Source organism: Rissa tridactyla, chromosome 15, assembly GCF_028500815.1.
Source record: "Rissa tridactyla isolate bRisTri1 chromosome 15, bRisTri1.patW.cur.20221130, whole genome shotgun sequence".
Classification (NCBI taxonomy): domain Eukaryota; kingdom Metazoa; phylum Chordata; class Aves; order Charadriiformes; family Laridae; genus Rissa; species Rissa tridactyla.
This window is the reverse complement of record NC_071480.1, coordinates 5811814-5834503: the sequence shown is the minus strand read 5'-3', so window position 1 is coordinate 5834503 and position 22690 is coordinate 5811814. Positions and strand designations below refer to the sequence as shown.

Genomic DNA, 22690 nt, shown 5'->3' with positions numbered 1-22690 from the left:
GAATAGTTTGAAATGATCTGATGATGCTTGTCTGTTTTCCAGTAGTCAACCCAGAATGAACTTTTTAAAAAAAGAGTAATTAGGATCATGATTTGCATTTTAGTTTTGACACCTCTGCTGCAGTTTCCTAGATTGCATGCTGCCCTTCTTTGTAATGCTCTGTGCAAGGCAAACACAAGTACTGGTCATAATCAGTAAGCATACAAAATTATTTAAGTGTGGATCCTGTAAATGGTTGTTTGAAATACATAAGATACAATGCCAGCACACCAGCTAAATAGTGCTATTTGTTTTTATCGCTTACATACCTAATACACTTTTCAGCATGTAGCTGTTTAAACATGCATGTTGTCTAAACTTTTTTTTAATTGTATCTGTTGAATCAATCTTGGTGGCTCTGTCTGATTTCCTACTCCGAATGGCATCATCCTATAAAGGAAGAATCTTAGTTGAGTCGATGAAGTAGAGTGACAGCTTGCAAAACTACTCTTTCCTTTAAGTGGGTCGTATAGAGGAGTTTCTTCTATAGCAACTGTCCTGTGGTAGCACATCACGAAGCTATTGTAAACACTTTAAACAGTGAGTAAAATCAAATTCAGCTTGCTATAGACTAAATGTTTGATCAGGTCTCTCCCTCTGGGTGTGCTGGGGTTTTTGTTTTAGTTCATTGTATAACTAAAGAATATGCCTAAACCAACTTGATTCTGATCAAAGTAGAACATGTTTCTTACTTTGATTTTGGAAGTAAATGTAATACACTTGTGTTAATGCCATTTATTCAGAAGATCTGTTGTTTAATGTACACTCTTTATTCTGCTTTTTGGCTGAATTCCATCTATAAAAAATACACTTCTATTAAAAAAACCTCTGTTTACAAATATGAATCAATTGACAGATGTGATCTTTTGATAATATTCAGGTGTTTGCAAGTTCTAACTAGATGTGATTTGTAAGTATATTGTGTATTCCTTGATAACACCATCCTTTCAGCATCAGCACGTGAATATTGTAAAATGTAACAGTAACACTTCTAGGCGTTAATATAGTTCCTGACTATAAGTTCCAGGGTTGTTTTTTGGTGTATTTATAACCTATATAGTACCACTGAATATTCAGAGCTCCTGATTTTGCGGCTGGTTTTTGTTTTTTTTTTTTTTTTTTTTTCCAAACTCGATCAACATTTGAGAGCACCACATCTCCGCTGTGCTTTGAAATCTGTGCTGTAGTCTTATCTGAGTAAGCTGCCCTTACCTTTTTTTTGTGAAAGATGCCTACGGGGGAGATAATGCATTAAGGTACTGCAGTAGTGTAAGAAGGGAGATGTTTTAGTATGAATATTTACATGGAATATTGGAGGAACTGTTGAGTATATGTTTTATGTGTTTCCGTATTTCTGGTACTTGTGTCCAAGTTGTGAAGATCTGCATCCTGCCCATCCTTACCCCACCCCAGCATTGTAGGACTCTGGTTTCCCATTATTATGTACGGGTTCGGTTTTTTTACTGGGCAGTAAGGCATCCAACCAGTGAATGAGCAACTAAAGCTATGTCTGGTTGTTACCATGTTTTTCTTAAATTGAAATAAGTTTGGTCTGAAAAGCATTAAGTTAAACTTGCAGGTACGAATAGTCTCATAAAATATATAGAACAGGTGACTAAATTTTAAACCTGTCTCTGTGTCAAACAGGTATTGTTGTTTACTTTCTCACAGGGATTTTTATTTAATCTTTAGCAAAAAGGATGCCTTTGGCTGTCCTCTTTGCATACACTAGAGGAGCAGCGTTGTCATTATTGCTGATTAACTGAAATGTTTAGAAAACATTTTTATTAGCAAAACAGCTCAGACCTCTTTCAATTGTTGCTAAAACAGTATAAGCAAAAAATACTTTCTACTGGGAAAAGCAAATAAATGAGTTGTTACTGAAGATACTAAGGAAAAAAAGAAAACAAACCAAAAAACAACGAAACAAAAAAATGCAAAACAAACAAAAAAAACCCAACCCAGAAACTGGTCCATTTAACTTTCTTGCTGAAATGCATGTGCAGTTTTTTGGCATAGATTCTGTTCCTAATTTAGTACATTGAGCATGTTTCAGAAATAGGTCGTCTGTTAAATTCGGACACGGTCCGTACTGAGAAGTAAGACTGAGAGAAAAGGAAGGTCATTGTCAATGCTTTCGCTTTTTCCTGATCCTTGGGGTGTGTATTGTAGGAAAAAAAGAATCACTGCGGTGCATGCGGCAAGAATCGTAGTGAAAATCAAATGCTGCCTTTATTCTATAAACATTCTTAGATTAATTTTAAGAAATGAAAACCAAAACACATGAGAGTGAGTGTTTTTAAGTCTACTCCACAGCGAGTGTTCTTTCCAATTCTTACATCATTTTTATGTTTAATATATTTTTCCAGAGAAATTATCGCTTTTGTTTACAGTCTGTATCTTGCATTCATGGCTGCGTTTCTTAGGCCTGTTCCAGCAGGCTATTTGTTTCCTTTCTTTATAAAACTAGATCTACCTAGAATCGCTTAAAACCCCTCAACATTTTCTAAGGTTTGTTTCTGGGTATTATCTCATTGGGAAGTCCTTTTCATCATCTGGCAGAGGCGTGTAAATGTAATTGTGGGTTTAGTGCAGAGAGTAGTCTAACCGCTTAAGAAAGAGGAGATAGTGAAGTTATTTGAACTGTATTTTTATAGGTGCTTTTGTTGAGAGAAAATTAAGTTTCTTGTTTGCTCAATCTATTTGTTTACTAAGAAGTTATAAATAGCCTGTTCTGTTTAATGGGGTTAACTTCTAAATGCTGTATACAGAGATGTAGAAGGGGAAATACTCTAAGGTGCATTAATTGTATTTTATTTTCCAAATTTTTAAACAATTGCATATTGTTAATTTATTGTTAGTCTTTAAATTTGGGCATGCAATCTTTGGTAATATATGAAAATCGGCAGCTTATTGAAATTGGCTCTTAAATTCAACTCTGAAAGAAAATATTTGAATGTAGTACTACAACAGCAATGTACTCTGTAAATTATGAGAATTAGGATTGGTATGTGTTTAATTTAATAATTATTTTAAGAGAAAAGAAACCAAATCTTTTAGTTAGACTCTGAAACTGGGTAGACCTCAAATTGGCCAACATTTATGCCCCTGATTAATTTTGACATCATGGACCTACTTCATTTGCCAAAGCTGTTCTTTGGCATCATAAAATAATCGTCTTTTGTATTCAAAATAGTACTTCTTTTAGGGATAGTTGCAAGATCAGGATTAACCTTAAGAAATTTAGAGACAACACATAAACTGCCCTTGTTACAAAGAATTGCATTTGCTTATATTTCTTTCCAAATTTCAGAATTGCTTACTTGGGGATCTTTTTCTGGCCACATCGATCTTTCCATATAATCTATAAAATGAAGGTGGTTGTAGGTAATTACATAAGATACCGTACCTTTTTATTTTTTAAATAGGGTTGTGATACATGCAAGTTACACAGCAGGTCTTACGTTCTGTAAACAGGTGGCTTATATATTTGTTTTTTACTTTTCAGCTGTACTTTCAGGTTTCCCAGCACAAACATCAAGATAACATTCACAGCTCTGTCCAATGAAAAGAGAGAAAAACAGGAGGCCCCGGAGTCCCCAGTGAAGCCTGTGCAACCCCAGATCTCTCCCTTAACAATAAACATTCCAGACAACATGGCTCACCTGATCAGCCCGCTCCCTTCTCCCACAGGAACTATCAGGTATTTAAACATTGCAGATTGGGTATAGGGCAATGGATGGTTACAGACTTCAGACAATGTTCTAATTAATTTTAAGTATTTTGCTTTTGTGGTAAAAGCTTAGTTGAAGCTAAGCGTAACCTGCCTTGGAGAAAACCACCATTCTGCTAACTAATAAGGTAGTTGCATGAACAGCCTTTCATATTCGAATTTAATATGTTAAATGTGTAACAATTTGCTCAGGAGCCTGGCATTCTCTGAGCAGCAAAGGAGCCTGTCTTTTTCTTGCATCACAGATTATTTAGATTGCTTTTTACTCTTGCATGCTTATGGCAACACTTTAAATGAGATAAGTCTAAATTTTACCGTTTTTAAACATTCTGATGGTCACTATTGCCCTGAAGTTTATCATCAGAAAGCATGATTTTTAGGTATCATTAGTGTGGAAAATAGAGTGATCTCTTACTCCAGAAGATCTATTATTGATTAGTCATTGCTGGAAGTAAACAGATGTTTTACTAAAAATCTAGTGTAAGATGAGGAGTTCAGCGTAGAGAAGTTTTCTGCAGGGGAGGTTAATCTGTGTTCTTTACTTGCTGTGCTGCTTAATTTGGCGATTGTAGCCGTTGTCTGACTTGGTATTTGGGACCGAACTCAATTAAACATACGCAAGTTGTCCTCACAAACTGGTAAAATTAGTTTAGACACAATTTTTAAAATTCGTAGAAAGTTCAGGAGCAAAAATTTTATTTGAAGGCCCTGGAAGTTGTGTTTCAAAGTCACATACATGCTTTTGAAAGTTTCCCACCCCCCCACCCCAATTGAGTGAAGGACTGTTAATGCTTGATTTTCAAAAATGTAGATCTTGTTAATGAAATTTGAATGTAAGGATAATTGACTTCTTTCATGCTTGCCAAGATCTTGATCTCAATATTGTAGTGTTTAATGAGATCTGTATAAATGGTGGAAGTAGAGAGAAAAGAGATCTAGACTTGACTGTATAACAGGTTTGCTTTCTTATTAAAATTCAGGGAAAACATATCTTGCCCAAGAAATGACAGAGCAGCTCATAAATATTTCAGATAATATCACATATATCACCACAGTCTTTGCCTCACTATGAATTTTGTAACTCTCTTCAGGGCTTTCATGCACCTGTTGAGTATAGTTTATTACAAAAAAAAAAAAAAAGGACGACAGTTCTGAGTCTATTTTGAGAGCAAAGCTTGACAGTTTCTCTTCAAATCATCCTGTTTTGTAGAAGACTTGTAAACTTGCTTTGATTATACCATATGTGTCGCTTTGTCAATATATGCTAAAGTGAGCACAGTAGAGGGATGTTGTCAGTTGATATGTGAAAACATAGAACAGCAATGACCTATATTTAAAAAAATTAGTGTACACGTTTTGTCTCTAATCAAGGATTCTTCCATACAATGCTTTAAAAATCCAATCTCCCTTGTATAATATATCATAGTAGCAAATTGTTGGTGGATTTCTTGTGATGCGAAACTTGAAGAACATTTTTTTATATGTATTGCCCAATCTACATTGCCTGCTTTCTTCTGTACATAAAAAGGGAGGTAGCAAAAAACTTGAGAGGCCACGCAGACAGACAAAACTTGGCAGATGTGAATTCACTAAAGCTTTATTATATAAATCTAAATAACATTCTCTAGCTTTGTTTTGAACCATAAGTTCAAGTTAGGTTAAGGACTGCCTTTGGAGAGAAGGCTGGTTCTGGGGGCTTAGGAGGCTTTGTCATTCTAATTTTTAGTTAACTTTTTTTTGTATTTCTGAGGGCTGTGTTGAAATCAGTTACAGTATGAATTGCTGAGAAACACATGTCCTTTTAGACATCTACCAAAATTTTTGGGGGGGAGAAGTGAACAGACTGATTGTCTCTTCTCTGTTGGCTAAATGGAAATTACAGAAGAAAACTGCCTTTGTGCAGCTGTGGTTCCTGTGGACTGTGCAAGGCAGAGGGACAGCCGTTAGAAAGATGTTACAGTGGACTTAGATACAATTTTATCTTTGTTCTTCTGTGATGGATAGTAAAATGTGAGGTATCAATAGCCCCTTCTTTTGTTTGGCACTATTTTTTGGTTTGTAATAGTGTTATCTGCTCTGTTGGCGTAATACTGCGTTAAATTGGATGAATCTGTGTTGGAGCATCCCATTTATGCATAAGTTTAGGATTTTTGTATGTGCGCGTGTGTGTGTATGTGCACATACCTGTAAACACTTAAAATAAGGTTGGATTAGATCTAAATGAGAATCAAAACTTTTTTTTCCTCACCACTTGGTGTATTTTCTCAAACGCGCAAAAATACTGCACAGGGGAGATGATCTTTTTTTGAGCAGACTGAATACAAGCATATGGCAGAAATTTCATGCAAGATGTGTTTCTTGTTTCAGATGAGTGTCTTAAAATTTGTGGTTGCTTATTTAGTTCAAGTGGACTTTTCTGTTGACAAGTCTTAGACAAATACAATATAACCTAATAAATCAGTTAATCCTTTTTCCTTTGAGGAGGAAAGCTTGAGCTTCGTTTGACAGGTTTCTTCCTGCAGTGATTTTAATTCCCATGGATGAGTTAGGAAGGCTTGGAAGATGGAGTTTATAATGGAAATACTGACAGACCCTTAACTGTAGTCTAGAAGCTCTGGTAGTGGGCTTTTCTGCAATAAGAGCTTTTTGATTAGACATAATGTGGTGATATACTGTATAACAAAATAGTAGGATCTTCTTTTTATGCTCTACAGTGCTGCAAATTCCTGCCCATCTAGCCCCCGTGGTGCAGGCTCTTCAGGGTACAAAATGAGTCGTGTAATACCATCTGACCTACATTTAATGGCTGACAATTCACAGTCAGAAAATGACAAGGAAGCATCGGGTGGAGATAGCCCAAAGGTAAACATTGCTTGAAATCAATCTCATAAATTACATGAAAGTGAATGTAAGACTTCTGAGATTTTGTTTGCTAAGGTATAAGCACTAAGTCATAATTTAACATTACAGACTTTAAAAACAGTTTATAGGGTTTTGTGACAAGATGTGAGATTTATTTATTTATTTACCTGTCTTCCCTTTGAGGGAGGGTCTGTATGTATTTTCAGTTATGTATCTGTTTATAGGCCATTGAAAATGCTTTACCTTTGTATGTTTCTCCAAATTTTTAATGTTAACTTAGAATCTGCTAATTGGAAGAGCAAAATTGTCTTTAGTTTCTTTTCTGCCTCAAGATTTTGGTCGTCCAAAAGTGCCTTAATTTAATTGTGTTTTGTAACTTTTAATGTAGAAAGTGGTATATATATATCTTTAAAGTTTATTGATGCAAACTTTTTCTTTTCTTGTACAGGACGACTCTAAGCCACCTTATTCCTATGCACAGTTAATAGTACAAGCAATTACAATGGCACCTGATAAGCAGCTTACACTAAATGGAATTTATACGCACATAACTAAAAATTATCCATACTACAGGACAGCAGACAAGGGCTGGCAGGTAAATTTGATTTCTGGAATGTTTTATTTTAGTTGTGAGTAATACTGGCAGCTATAAATGGTCATAAGAAGGCAATTGGTGAGCCTAACAGCCCTTCATAAATAGAATTTGTCAAATGAGTGTGTTGTCTTTTTCCTGGTTGTAAGTTCTCCAACAAAGTAGGCAATTTACATAATAATGTATTTGAAACACTGCTTTATTCATTGAATGGTATTCTCTAAACCTCTAGGAGCAACACTTACAGTGACACTTTCCTTCCCTTTTTGGGAAGGAAAGTACAGTTGGCATTGTGGAGTTAAATATATATATGCTATCTAGGATTGTAATTGGGTTCTGTAACTTATAATTGTGTAAACATCCGTATTGTTATCTTGAGATAAAATTAAGATATTAAATGTTACAAGTTCAGTTTTATTTGAAAACAGTGATCTTGACCATGCAATACAGTGAAGGAACAAGCGTGTGTTTTCTCTTGTTATCTTGCACTATTATGTGCCCTTTTTTATTGATGCAACATAATGTATTTGTGAATTTAGCTTTTTTTTTTTTTGTACTGAGTTAGACCAAACCCGTCAATTCTGTAGAATTAATTTCTGCTTTCTTTTCATTTTTAAAGAGACCAACCTCAGCATTTGCCAGGATGACTAACCGAGTATGAATCAGTCTGGCACAGTCTTTCCAGATACGCATAAAGGTTCAATGCCTTTGCTGCTGTTTTTAGCTTCAGCAAAGGACAGAAGAGCACAATTAGCAGGACTGGCCAGTTTGCCCATATAACATTCAGTCTGCACTGTCGATCATGGAGTATCCATTTCACTGTGGTGCTGCTTAGTACAGCCATGATCTGCAGCAGAGGCATGCTCTGAAGTTATTTTCAGGGAAGTAAAATTTGGAGAGACTGGGGGAGGGGAAAAGCGAGGAAGTGTTAATACTCTACTTGCTGTCCAAGTCGAATACTAAAGAATACATGCCTTCTCAGTAGAGGAATAGATTTTAAATATTAATCGCATACTTATTTGTCATAGGGCCTATAGGAAAGTTGAATCACTCTTAGAGGAATTCCAAGGTTAGTGGGGAATGTAACTGTTCCTGGCGTTTTGCTAATGGTTTGGCTAGTAAAGGACTTAGCTGTTGTTGCGGCTAGGAAGTCTCTTTAAGAATGTTGTTTCTGTTTCACACATAAGCAATGCAGAATCCTGGCTGCAGTCATACTAACAGATATGTTTTAGCAACAAGATTCTGTTTATAAAATGTTAATGTGCTTTTTGCTCCCCATTCTGAAATACCTCAAATATCTGTGTGTATAGAGCTGCTTTATGTAAGTATCATGGAACCAAACATGCGCGTACATTGTAAAGCATGGTTAAAGAATTCTGCCTTAGAACAGTGTATGTATTTAGATGTATAATACTTCACAAAACCAAGGTGGTAGACACAGCAGACACATCTGTTCTGGAATAATTAATTAGCACCTATTCATAAAAACAATTGGAAAAGCTGAAAATTAGATGCTGTTCACTCAGTAGCCATATAAAGCACTGCTCTAACACTTAACAATGTACATCATGTATGAATAGCTTTGCTAGCTTTTATCCATCAGGTATTAGATTACAGTTAGGATGACTTATATAATAGATGTTTTAAATAATATTTGAGGCTATATATTTGCATATTATTCAAAACATAGAGTATCTACATGTGTATAGTATCCAAATCTTATACCTTAATAAGTAGTATTGAGGTATTTATATCCTTTATTATATAAAGGTCTCATTTTGTTGGGGACTTGAAGTCTCCTCTTCATAAACTTATTTTAGCAGGTACTTTTGGATCTACTCTTTTATTCTAGCATATGGAGAAATAAATACAATTTATAAACATGTTCTCGGCATCCTTCTAGTTCTGTTTCAATTTTTGGCAGGGAAAACCATTTCTGGTTTCATCAGCTTGCATTTTAGAAACCGTACATGGTTATCATTGCTTTAAATTTTCCAAAGTTGCCATCAAGGTCATGAACTCAGACATTTGAGCAGGATTTGCATTTTATTTTTGCAAATTTTGAAGAGCTTTTGTTAACGTAAAGCTTTTTCTCCATTTTTTCCCCTGTTTACTCCACAAGTATTTCAGCATGTATGCTTATCTTTATTTTCTTCTTGATCAGTGACAATATTTAGAGAGATTTTGGCTTTATATCTCTTCAGACAAAAAAAAAAAATAAATCTACAAAGCCAGGGATAGATACAGCCTCTTCAGGGTGTTAGCATTTTTCTACATCTCTCTGGTTGAAGAGATGTGTGTGTTACATCAAAGTTGAGGATAAAGTAATGTGTGAACTAGAGTGCAGTAATGAAGATCTTGCTGAAGGGCTGTTTTAGGACCTACTGCCATTTGTTGTTTTTCTAGACACGCTAAACCCTTGGATCCTTTGTTGAGACAGACTGGACTGTGGGTGAACTCCCAACAATCTAGCTGCATTTGGAACTTGTGTAATTTAACCTGCTCTTTCTGTATTGTGGAACAGTAACAGGATTATCGTATATGATCAGAATCGGTATATGCTGTATTTTACTGGCCCTCCTAGAATGAACTGACATTTTCTTTGACACCTGGGGAAGGGTGGTGTATGAAGACTGGTAATTTTTTTTTTTTTTAACACTGCATTATGCACAAGTGTTTGTAGTGTTCTAACAGTATGTTGCAATCACCATGTTTCTCATTAGAGAATTAAACGAGATTTCCGTTATTGCCGCAGTAGTATACTTGGGTTTTTTAATTGTTGGGAAAGATTTGAAAAATGCCAGAGTCCTTTCAGGTTTATGGCACTGCCTTTGTAGTGCTCTGAGTTCTGTTGAATTAAGGAATTAAAGAGCTGAACCCCGAGTCTCCTATAGCACGAACTGCTGCAGTAGGCCACATTCTGACTTGGAAAAGTTATATGAATTCTACATATTTTTTTATGTTCCATAGAATTCAATACGTCACAATCTCTCTCTGAATCGTTATTTCATCAAAGTACCACGTTCCCAGGAAGAACCAGGCAAAGGCTCATTCTGGAGGATAGACCCTGCCTCTGAAAGCAAATTAATAGAGCAGGCTTTTAGGAAAAGGCGGCCTAGGGGAGTACCTTGCTTTAGAACCCCTCTGGGACCACTCTCTTCTAGGTAAGGAAAAACAGATGATCAAAAAGACTATGGCTGTTGTTTAATCTTCAGGCTAATACAGACTTGATAGTTTTGGATACAGTCACAAGTTTAGTAATTTAATTTCATCCAGACTCAGTATTTGAATTCTGTATGATTTACTAGGAGGCTGCCCCATACACTAGGCTTGTTTTTACTGCTTGTTTTTAGTGTTAAAGAACTGACTCGGTTTGCGTAACTATCAGATGGTTAATGTAAGCAAGCCTTGCCATACCTTTGGGGTTTTTTTTACAGAATTATAATTTTAATTTCTAACTGCCATCTACTGCATTTTAAAACTGCAAAGAAAATTATCAAATACCAGCTACCCTTTTTTTGAACTTAGAGATGACAATTGTGTATTTAGTCTGATAATGTTCAAGCAGAATTCATGATGGAGAAATGCATGGGTTTAAATTATTCCCTCTGTAAAGTTATGGCCTTTCTGCTGGTGCAGATCTTTTATTACTTGCGTTGTAGACTGAGATTTGCTCATCATTCTTCTCCACCAGAAGAAACGTTCATGTTTCACAGATTGTTTAGAGAGTCTCTCTAAGAAGGCATCCAGCCACTACTTCTCCATTAACTGTACCTGAAATTTGCTTTTAAATTTTGTCGCTGTTTAACAGAAGCGTTGTAAAAGATCACCAGCTGCTTTGGGTTGTAACTGTATTTGCCAGAAGGCAGAGGTGCCCTCCTGTGGCCAGTGTGTGTTAATGGCCTCTTTAGAGGAAGGTCACTGTCTTTCACAGTTCAGAAGTTAAACCACATCAGCTGCTGCTTTCATTTTTAAATACAGAAGTGCCCCAGCTTCTCCTAATCACTCTGGAGTGCTGTCTGCGCACTCCAGTGGAGTCCAGACCCCCGAGAGTCTGTCCAGGGAAGGATCTCCAGTCCCAATGGAACCTGAGCCTAGTGCTATCCAGCCCAAACTAGCGGTAATACAAGAAGCGCGATTTGCACAGAGTGCCCCAGGTGAGGAATCCTGAAATCAGCATTTGGGGGTTGGAGGGGGAGAGGGATAATATATAAATACTAGCAAGACTTCACGGGTACGCTAAAAAAAAAAGGTAAACATTTAGCCTGTTAACGTGGACAGCAAATCTTGGATAAACATGTAAACGTGCCGGGTAAATTCTGTTTGCATGCGTTAAGGACTGTCATCTGTGTGCTGTTCCACTTTGTTACTAAGCAGGGATTGTGCTTCTGTCTTGTATAGGACTGTATTGTCTTGTAACAGTTGTCTTTTTCTTTCAAACTGTATTCTTTCTGGTTTAGAAAAAAACTCAAAAACTTTAGTTTACGTGGGTTACAGAAATAAGCAAAGGTCTTGCACGCATCTGTGATCATGTCATCCTTTCAAAAGTAGGCATAGAAAGAATTGAAAGGATAAAGAGAGAAAGAATAAATTTGCGCGATAAGCATTTTCCTATTTAAAAAAGAGCATAAAGCATGATGCGATAAGGGTGTATTTGTTTAATTACTTTAGCTTATATACTTTTGCCATCTCTTTTCTTGGTGATATTCTGGTACTGCGGAAGTGCCAGTGACCATTCTGTGGCGAAGGCAAGCGTGGCCTGAAGCAGAGGCACCAGGCTTTCCCCAGCTTAGGAAGCTGAGGGTTTTGCCAATGCAGACACGCAACACACAATGCCTGAAGCGCTTGTATGTTCCCATCTATGGAAAGGAGTTTTACTAAATGAGTACTAAACATAGCTTTGGTAGAATAGCTGCATTTGGGAGAAGGCAGGAGTGGCTGGTGCCCAAATGGTGTATGGGTCTTGCTGAGCTAATGTAGCACTTACCTTGAGTATGTGGCTTGGAATAGCCATGTGTCATAATCTTCATTGTCCGGTTTTATCTTTTGGATAATTCAAGTATTGGTGAAGGAGGTTGTTAATTCTCTGAGGCTTTAGTGTTAAAAGGATGGCTGTCTTAAAAGAAATAATTAAAATTGGCAGACTGATTTTTATCTCTTTCTTGGTAGGATCACCTCTATCTAGCCAACCAGTTTTAATTACTGTACAACGGCAGCTACCACAAACTATTAAACCCGTCACCTACACTGTTGCAACTCCTGTGACAACATCGACATCCCAGCAGCCTGTAGTTCAGACAGTTCATGTTGTCCACCAGATACCAGCTGTGTCTGTCACAAATGTGACTGGATTAGCACCAGCAAACACTTACACTGTAGCTGGACAGGCAGTAGTCACGCAAGCTGCGATGGTAACCCAGCCCAAGGTAGAACCTCAAGAGAATGGAGACCACAAGGAAGTAAAAGGTGAGAACCTGTGGGGTTAGTTGTTTTGCTAGCTCTTCTATACAGAAGGATTATTATTTGAAACTTACTTCCAGATGAACGCTTGACATGGTTGGCTAAAACTGAAGATTTTGCATCATCATAAGTTGGACCTAGTAATAAAAACAATATACTTTTTCACTGAGGGCTGATTGAGTAAAAAAATGGTTCTTTAATACTTTCTTGTTTTTAACAATGTTTTATCTTCTGTTTTTCAGTTAAAGTGGAGCCTATACCTGCTATTAGTCATGCTACAATAGGAGCTGCTAGTCGTATCATTCAGACATCTCAGACCACACCCTTACAGACAGTTACTATAGTGCAACAGGCACCTCTAGGTCAACACCAGCTACCAATAAAAACTGTAACGCAGAACGGAACGCACATAGTACCTATCACCACTGCGATACAAGGACAGGGCAATGCTGGTACGTATTATGTCATAGTATTTTGTTGCTTTGTACGTGTTAAAAACTCAATGTGACTGGTGCTGAATTCTTGAATTCTGGTCTCATGTCTCTTGGAGTTATACTGAAAACTAAGTTGACAAAAAACTTAGATTACAGTCTTGTAAGGGATTGTTCCCTCCTTGTTGGAAAGAACCAGTGTTTCTCTTAATTGATGATTACCTGAACAGCTATTCATTCTCTTTGTGGTCATTATAGGGATGTACTTAGTGGTGACAACCCATCCTCCCTCCTCATTAAACCCAGGATATAAACAAGTTTTAAAAGAAGTTCCTGTAGAACAGTGCCATTAAAACGGTAACTGCTCCCCACATGATTTGTCAAGAACCAACCAACAGGAAAACGAGACCGAAGTTGCTCGTGGGTTGGCTTTTTGAACTGTTACTTTTTATTCTGTTTTTATTGAACCTGTACCTAACAAAAATTCTGTAAGATTTTGAGATTATTCTTGTCTGAATACCATCTTTCCCCTCTCAGACTCAGCAGTCTGAGTGGGTAGCCGTACTTCTTCATAATTTTCATATATTCACACTTGTTTACAGACTGTTCGGTTTTGGTTTGCTTTGCAGGTGCATACAGCTTGTTTTAACAGTTTCACTTTGAGATGTTATCTGATACTGAAGTAGCTTTTTTTGTCATAAAATATATTTACGGAAATATTTTTAGGCTACCTTATATCAATTTATTACCTGCATTTCTTTTCTGAAGTCTTTCTAATGGAGTGCAATATATGCTTTGTTTCCTTTTTACTCTCCATCCATCACTGACATTTATAGGTCAGTGTTCTGTCTGCTTCCACTTCATTTCCAGCTTAAGTAAAGGAAAAGCAATCGCTGTCAGACTTCACATGCACTTTTTTTGGCAGAAGGGGACGTATGAATTGAGACGAGAGTCATGTGAAATATACTGAAAAGTTATTTTTAAAAGTAAGAAATAATTCTTTTTGTCTTTTTCCTGGACTCTGAAAGCTCATCTCGTTTCAACATGTTTTCCTTGGTAGGGAAACCTGATGGCTGCTAGGGGTATTTAAGAAATGTGTCTGAATGTAGGAGTAGAATTGTGGTGCTTCTCACTGTTTCACTCTGTGTGATAGGGGTGCGCTTGCAGTGATCGGAGTTTTCGCTCTGAGATTCCTGGGCTTAAATACCTTATGAGATGTTCACATTTTGAACAGCAAGTGAAGTGTATTCCGGGTCCTGGTCTCTCAGTTACAGTAACTCCTAAACCAGCAAGAAACAATTCTCAGACAAAGCATCTGAAGGGGGAAATAGGTCTCCAGAAGTACAGATGTGTTTGTACATGTCTGCAAATATGTCTGCATTCACACACGTACATCTACATATGTCTGTGTTCACATGCATACATCTGTATTTACACACACATTTCTCTGTGTGTGTTTGTCTTTGGAGAAAGAAGATTTGTGCAATCTGAAAGCTAAGAAATCCAGAGCAACTACCGTTCTTCTGACATCTTCTATTTGTAGTAGAAGGTGCTTTCAGATCTTATTCTCAGCAAAACAGTTTGTCAGTGCTTTTTACTACCTGTCAGTCTAACTGAAAGCTGTGAAGTCCAAAATAAATTCAAGCCTCTTATTGCAGAATAAAATTACATAACTAGATAGTCTTTATTTCAACTTTCAGTGTAGATTTCAAACATCATTGTTCTTTTTTGTGTTTCATACTTCCACGTATTGGTTGTGGCTGCAGCCAGCAAGTCTCTTTCTACTACAGAGACCCCAGAGTGAATAATGCAGTAATAGTCTTAATGCACGTTTGAAAATCAGGGGTAAACTTCTTGTTTTTATTTAAGCAACAATAAATTTTCAGTAAAGCATTTTATTCATAACTAACTGTATGGCGTCTATTCAGAAATTGTACAAAGAATAGCTTTTCTAATAGAAGCTGAAGGACTGTTGAGATCTAAGGACAAATTATTTTACAGTTGCAGCAGAGCTTTTTGCATCAGGTAAATATCTTCTGAAGTATTTGTTCTACCAGTAAACACTAAGTACAAGAACAGTTTGGGTACATGCAGAGGTGATATTCCAGGTATTCTCTAGGACAGCTTGTTAAGAACAAATATAACAAGTTTAGCAAATAAGATAGACTTCATGTTTAAACTCCACTAGCAGGTAATGCAGTAATGTCAGCACATCAGTGGTGCTGAAGAAAGGGAGCTTGTGTGTAAAAGAGCAAGTGATTTGATAATATTTAGATAAATTTTCATGAAACACGATGGAACAAGTAAATAAATAATTAGTATTTTGCATTATTTCCAAAGACATTTGAATTTGGTTTAATAAAGTCAGTGTCAATACTGAGAAAGGGACTGCTAACAAGTAGAGGGAAGGAAACCTTGGATGTCTCAGAAGGTTTAAAGGACTGTATTTGCCCATTAATGGTGACTTGTACTATCTCTTCCATGGAATGAGAAAGATTAAAATCTTGTGTAGGATGTTGAACTATATACATTTCTGTTGATCTAATTCAGTTGTGCACTTGAATCTAGTCCAGTGCGTTATTTCTTAATACTACTACTGGTTAAAGCATTGTCTTTTCCGTATGCTGTGGGTAAATGCCTCATTATTTGTCGAAGAGGAATTGCTGTTTGAGTTGTCTGCATCTCATGGCTGTGTGAATTGTGTAGCTTTTCTTAAGTAACTTATGTCTGCAGATGAATATGACATGGTGGTGCTCTCCGTCCAGGCCAAGTAGCGTGTCCTTCAGTGATCCATAGACATGGCCAGATCCTACTGAAAGGGGACTTTGAATTCGCTTCCCAGTTTTGTCACAAATTATGGCGTAGATTGGCTTTCAGTCATTTAATCCTCTGTCTTCAGGTCCCCATAGACAAAATGGAGATACTTCCAGTTTTTCCACCTTTGTCCAAATCTGCATAAATGTTGAGTGATTTGGGAAAATGTCCTTCAGGTTTGTACAAAGAGTGAACATTTGTGCCTGAATCTCAACTGGGATTGCTAATACCCCACGTAGAACTGATAAACGACTTCATCATTTTAATGAAAATGCAAGTTTGCTTTCGGTATTGTCTGTTTCCACAAGGATTGGGGTTCTGAAGTTTTTATTATCTTTTTACAGCTGCTGCAAGTCCTTTGCATATGTTAGCAACCCATGCATCTGCATCGGCATCTCTTCCAACAAAGCGGCAGAACGGAGACCAGTCAGAACAGCAGGAACTCAAACGTATCAAAACGGAAGATGGAGAGAGCATAGTCATAGCTGTTAACGTGGACACCCCATCTGTGGCAGTGAGTGATAAAGGCAGCCAGAACTAGAAACTTAGGGGAGTTTTCTTTTTTTTTTTTTTAAAAAAATAAACTCCATGGTGCCAAAAGGAGACACTTAAATATAACACCTAAAATGTTGGAACATGTTCTCACGCAGTGGGGAAAGGGGCCCTGTGATCAGACTTCAACTTTCAGCACTGAAAAAAAAAACCAACACAGGTGGCCTTAAAACTTGGTAATTTAAAGTCAAACTGCAAAACATCTTGTTCCAGAGGCTGTGACCCCCGCTCCTCCCTGCCCCCTACTGAACTGTGTACACTGAGAAATACAGTGTTGGGGAGGGCTGCAGCTTTAAAAAAATCTTTATCAGATTATTTTAAGGACTGAGTATCTCAGTGTAACGGCAGCATGATAAGCGCTTAGTGTGAACTGGTTTCAAACGATTGTATATTCCTTAAAGGGAACAGAGGCAAGGAGCCATTTCCTACATCTTGGCAGCTAGCCTTTCATAATGACCTACCCGATGCAGTTGTTGGTAGATATGCAGTATTTTGTTGTTCACATGTGGAATTAGAAATTTTTGAGGTGTATTTTCATTTCTTTGCAAAAATAATGGGGTCTTTGACATTTCAAATCACTCCATTTCTACTCCGGAAACTTTGGAATCACACAATACTTTTCATGTGAAATTTTGTTTGGTAAAAAACTGAATGTAGGGTTTTTTTAACCAATGGAATGATTTACTTTTGTCTGTCCTGTTAAAGTTCAGATAAAGCTACTTTATTACATCTGCAAATTTTCATATTTTAGCAGTTGCCTGATAAATTTAATCAAATTTTATTACCATGTGTAGTGATCAAATGCTTCTTTGGGCTTGCATGTAACTGATTAGAAATTACAATGTAAATGAGCCGTTAACTGACGTAAAGAACTGCTATGAATTTGACCAGAGCTGCACTTATCTGTTTCTCTTTCTGCTACCTTTTGCTGTTTGTTACTTTGTGTTGACTTTGACTGTCCCTGGCATATTTTTCCAGTCTAAAGTAAAACAAGAGTCTCGCTTAATATTGTGTATGTTTAAGATAACAGACTGTTCTTCATTTAGAAAGATGAAATTCTTTATCACAAGTCCTTTTAAAAAGAGAGTAAAATTATCTTGTCAGAGGTATATTCGATATTTTTAAGCTTAAGCACCCATCAGTAGAAATTAATCTGACCAGTTTCTCCGTAACACTTTTGATGTCATACACTGACCTTTTGGGGTCTCCATTAAGAGTAGCTGTTGTGGTTTTCTAACAGTGGCTACCATATTATTATTATAATATTTTTTTTAAGTGTGTGTTCTGCAGTTGAACATTTTAAAATGTATTGGTAATTTCTCACTTTAATTGTGGTAATAGATTCCACTTTACATTTCAAAATTAAATTTAAACGTAAGGCTGCTGTTCAGTCTTTAATTCACATAACGTCTTATTTCCTCATGCAGTAAGGTGAGTGAAAGCTAGATAGTTGGCTTAATTTGAATCTGATTTTTTGTCATTTTCTGTAATAATGATGCATTATTTATATTTCCTTTCCTGCTACGAAAGGAAAAACTGTATTTTCATGGTGGACTGAACAGTTTGGAGTGGTTTATTTAGGCAGCTTTTGGGAACTATTTACCTAAAGACCAAATACGAGAAATCTGTACAAGTTTTGTGTTCATCCACAAAATGGAACTGTTACAATGTCTCTGCAGATAATACATATTAAAAAACTACGAAAAAAACTCTACACAAGCTGAATTTATAACAGGCATTTAAAAAAAAGCATAACCTGAAAAGAAACATTTCTGTAAAATTGCAACATTTTCTTTAGAGGTTTTAAAAATAAAAAAGTAAAGTTTTAACATACTTTTTTTAAGAAAAAAATCCAGTACTAGTAATTTAATTTGGTGTTGAATGAATTGACTAGAATGTGGTTTATTTTCAGAAGTGAGAATCTGTTCACAACTAGGGCTAGGTGAATAATAGTGTATAAGATTTTTTAAATAAAATTAAATTTTATTCAGCAAATTAACTAAGTTGAAATTACTCAACAAGTGTGTTTGAAATATTTATGTATATATTGGGGTGATTAATCCGATTTATGTTGGCAGTGCCGCAGGAAACAGTATCAGACCAAAGAAGCCAAGGTGATGAGTTAACGGTAGGGAATCTGTACGTGATGCCCTCCTGGGTAGAGGGGGAGATGAGAATGTGGCTGGGTCCCGATGCTGTAACGTGGTGGTGTTTTACACTTTTTGACGCATGTGGAATTTGGCACAAGAACGCGCCTTCGTTCAGATGGGTAAACCCTTTGAAAAAGCTGTGTGATGTGAGAAAACTGCTAACGGTCTTACATAAAAATTACATATGCTTATCCATGCTTTTAGTGATGCCGAAGAATGCTCATGTGGGATAATCTCCACTGCTTTTGACTAGTGGAGACTCCTCTGTCTTATGTGTCAGACCTTACTGAAGCGAGTCGTTGGGTTGTTTCAGCCAGAACTGTTCCCTGGTTTGTCCATGTATTTCTGTGCCTCCCGCTATTAATACAGTGACGGTTACTGCATGATGGCAGAGGCTGAACGGGACTCCTGTCACGCTGCTGCTTCCGAGGTGATGCTCGTGACCTTTCTTAAATTGGCCCTAGGTGCCGATCATCCTGGACTCCCATGATCAATGTGATCTTTCTTCTGCAAATGGAAAATGTCTTCCGGTGATTCATGTACCTAGAGATTTGACCTCTCTTTAGGAACTGATGGAACCTTTCCCGTTACCTTTTGTGTTTTATGATGCACGGTATTATTTCCTTTTGTGCTCCTTCTGGGCTGCCTGTTCAGTGTTCTTTCTGTTAAGAGGCAGCTTTTGTGTAAACTTTAAAATTACTTTGAAAAAGACCCAGAATTCTAACATACGGAAGACCTAAGCGTGCATTTGCGTCCAGTGACGGAAGCGTTCATCTCCACTGCCAGCGTGTTCTGTCCTCCTTGCTTGAGATCCCTCTCCCTGTCCTTACGCCAGCTTTGTTTTTGATGCAGCTGCGTGTGGCAGCGGCCCCGTGTCCCAGAAGGTTTGGGAAGGCAGCAGCACGGTCTCTGGGGTGGTGGGATATTCTTACCTTTGGACAGAACAGTCCTGCCTCCGTGCTGGCCGCTGTAGCAGCAGCCGTAGGGGTATGGCATGGTCCAGAAAGTGACACTGAGTCATCAGAACAGAGGGGACTGTGGATGGAGTGGTGTGAAAGTCTTAATTCTTTTTGATCAGTGTGCTTAGTCTCAGTTCTGAGCTGCTGCTTCCCCCTGCCCACGTTACGACGTATTTACCACAATAGTAGCGGTCTTTATGATGCCATTTTTAATTGAGCCAATTTAGGTGAATACCTGTACTGTGCTAATTCCAAAAGATACAAAAGCACTTCTGCTTCATAAACCACTTGACAGTACAGATTGCTGTACAGGAGGCAAAACTGGGAAGCCTTTGCCTTTACTTGCATGGTTGTTACAATACAGGTTTATTTTAAAATGCTGGTTTTTAGAATTACTTAAATCCAAAAGTGGAACTTGAAGTTTCAGCGATCTGTGTTTCATATCTTGATTTAATTTTCCCCCAAAAGGTAATTTTGAGGGGTTGGTAGTCATTAATACAGGTTGTGATTCTATATAGCGTGTGATTTTATATATATATCTATCTGTGTGGGTGATAGATATTTATCTAAATATATATATTTTTTCTTTTTTTTATATATATGTATCTCATTTATACTAAATTGAGTACTGCTTTCTACTAACCTGATTGACCCCTTTCTATACATGTCTCTTAACTACATAGTTTAACATTCTCACTAACAATCCTACAGTGTGTCTGACAAAGTTTATAACGGGAATGTCTGGAGTTAGTAAGTGCACAGGTTGCTTTTAACCATCAGGTTGTTCTTGATCTTATTTGTGGGCTGGCAGGTGAAAACAAGCTTTACTCCTGCTTCTACTTGTTTTCTTTCCTAACTATTAATCAAGCCAGACTTTGAATTAAGAATTATTTTTTGTATCAGAGAGTCTCATTCTTCTAGAAGTTGTGTTGGCATTTGGGGCTGATTTCAGGCACGTAGCCAGGGATTTGCATTAGTTCACTGATTTGGCTTTAAAAAAACATTGGCCACAAATGTATTGATTTAGCACAGAGTGCCACACTAACAGAGAGATTATTATTTTTTGTAATAAGTTTAATGAGCTGTGCACTTTCTGGAATAATTTTCATTAATGGTGGGTTGGTTTCTGATCTTCTTTTTATATGTTAGTTACGTTCTTTTTGTTTCTCATCAGAGCTGGAGAAATGGTTTTGTCTATAGCACTAGAAAAAATTACTAGAATGCTGGGTCTGGTTTTCATGTCAATACTTCCAAGAGCTGGGGAGAAATCAAAGGAGGGCTACGAAACTACTGTAAAAGGCTGAAAGAGCACAACCTATTCCTTTAACAGAAAGAATGGACTATTGTGAGAAATTCCACAGCATCTCTTACAGACCAGACTGAACAGAGTCATTGGCTTGTTTAAAAAAAATACAACCTTTGGGGAAGAAGAGGAAAAAAAAAAGCAGTAAAATGGATGCGTGGAAATGGCTAAATAAGACAGAGGTAGATTCACTGGTGCGTGACTCCAGAACAAGACTGTCTTTCTGAAGCGCACAGTATTCCGTAGCCTTTGTATTTCAGTCCGCGCTGTCTGCCACAGCCCTGTTGGCCGACATACGTAAAAACTAGTCGCGTGTCTCGCATTTTCTAACTTTACTGATTATTCTTGTGTTTTCTACTTTAATGTGCATACTTAAAGGTTCTGAAAGAAATACTCATATTGCGTGGCTCCTCCTGGCAAACACCTGGAATTACCATTGAATTTATTGCACTGGCTAATCTTTTAGTTTTCCTTTCAGGATTTTGAACTGTGACACAGCTGCTGCGGAAAGAGACAGCAAAATAGGGGGAGAGAAGGTGTTTAGATATTTTTAAATACAAAATAAATTAATAATCCATATAGTTAAGTAGCTGGTGCTGGTGGAAATACATTGTTTTTCAGGAATCGTCATTTCATCACAGATTAACGCAGTCTGCACCGCTGGCCTGTGTCCCTTCCAGTCAGCGATGCGCTCTGCCGAGCAGGGCTGTCTCCCAAAGCCACGTGTTTCTAGCTAGGAGTTAAGACAACTGTACTTAAAGGAATAAATGCTATTGGACCTCTGGACTATAATACTCGTCTTAAGCTAATAACTTGACATTTTTAAATCGATTTAATCCTCTTTTGACACATGAAGTAGACTTCTGACAGCTTGCCTTGCCCCCCTCTTACTCTGCAGCCTCCTGTAGAGCAGGACTATGTTCGAAAGGCGACTGGTTGCTTATTCAGGCCTTTTAAACCTTGCCTTCTGTTGAGTGCGAGCTCCTCTCTGAGGAAAGCGCTTCTTTAACATCCTGCCCAGGAAGACCGGGCCTTTGTGAGAGGCCGAAAAGGTGGGTGAGCATTACTGCTGTATACCTGGGCGCTGCAGCCATGCAGTATCATAAATAAATCAACATGGTGGATATGCGGTCTATCGAATACTTAAAATACTATTTATTTTCCAAAAAAGTGACTAACTAAAATACTGTTCTGTTCCATTGTTGAGGTATGTTTATCCACTATCCCACGTAATGCAAAGTTTGCATTAAAATTACCTGCATGATGCAGTACAGCAGAAAGTGATGTGATGGAGTATGGCAGAGCAACCTGGAGCCAACACCAGCTGGGAAGACACATTCCTTTACCTAATTTTTGATCCCTGTAAAATAGCCTATATACTTAAAGATAAGATTTGCAAGTAGTACAAGAAGAAGGAATTTGAGATTAAATACATTTAGGTATGTATTAATGGATACCATCATTAGTACAGCACTGTTGTCTGCATGTGTAGTTAAGTGTGATTTTCATTCTTTTTGTCACACTAGAACAGATGTTTAGGGGAAGTTTTACAAGTTCAGTAGAATTTCAATCAACCAAGCAATATGCTCTAGTATCCCTGGTCAACTATAGGATGACTTTAATGGGAGGACAGGGCAGGGAGGGTGCTTTAGCAGATTAAGATATGTAAAACCTTCAAAACACTGTGCAGAAGGCTTAATGTTTTAGTTAAAGTAGTTTCTTTGCTATTTAAAGTGAGCGCAGCTGACTGGATCATAAACAGCTTACAGCTGCCCCAGAGAGAGGATTTAAATCA

General features: G+C 37.3%; 1 protein-coding gene across 1 annotated transcript in view; it reads left to right on the top strand.

Moving 5' to 3' along the window:
* Positions 1 to 18482, top strand: part of FOXK2 (forkhead box K2) — a 47968-nt gene extending 29486 nt beyond the window's left edge. The window contains exons 2-9 of the mRNA XM_054221574.1: positions 3548 to 3742; positions 6487 to 6634; positions 7083 to 7229; positions 10197 to 10390; positions 11208 to 11383; positions 12396 to 12692; positions 12929 to 13138; positions 16276 to 18482. Of these exons, the coding sequence (XP_054077549.1) occupies positions 3548 to 3742; positions 6487 to 6634; positions 7083 to 7229; positions 10197 to 10390; positions 11208 to 11383; positions 12396 to 12692; positions 12929 to 13138; positions 16276 to 16472 (1564 nt within the window). The 3' untranslated portion in view covers positions 16473 to 18482. The remainder of the gene's footprint in view (positions 1 to 3547; positions 3743 to 6486; positions 6635 to 7082; positions 7230 to 10196; positions 10391 to 11207; positions 11384 to 12395; positions 12693 to 12928; positions 13139 to 16275) is intronic.
* The last annotated feature ends 4208 nt before the right edge of the window (positions 18483 to 22690 follow it).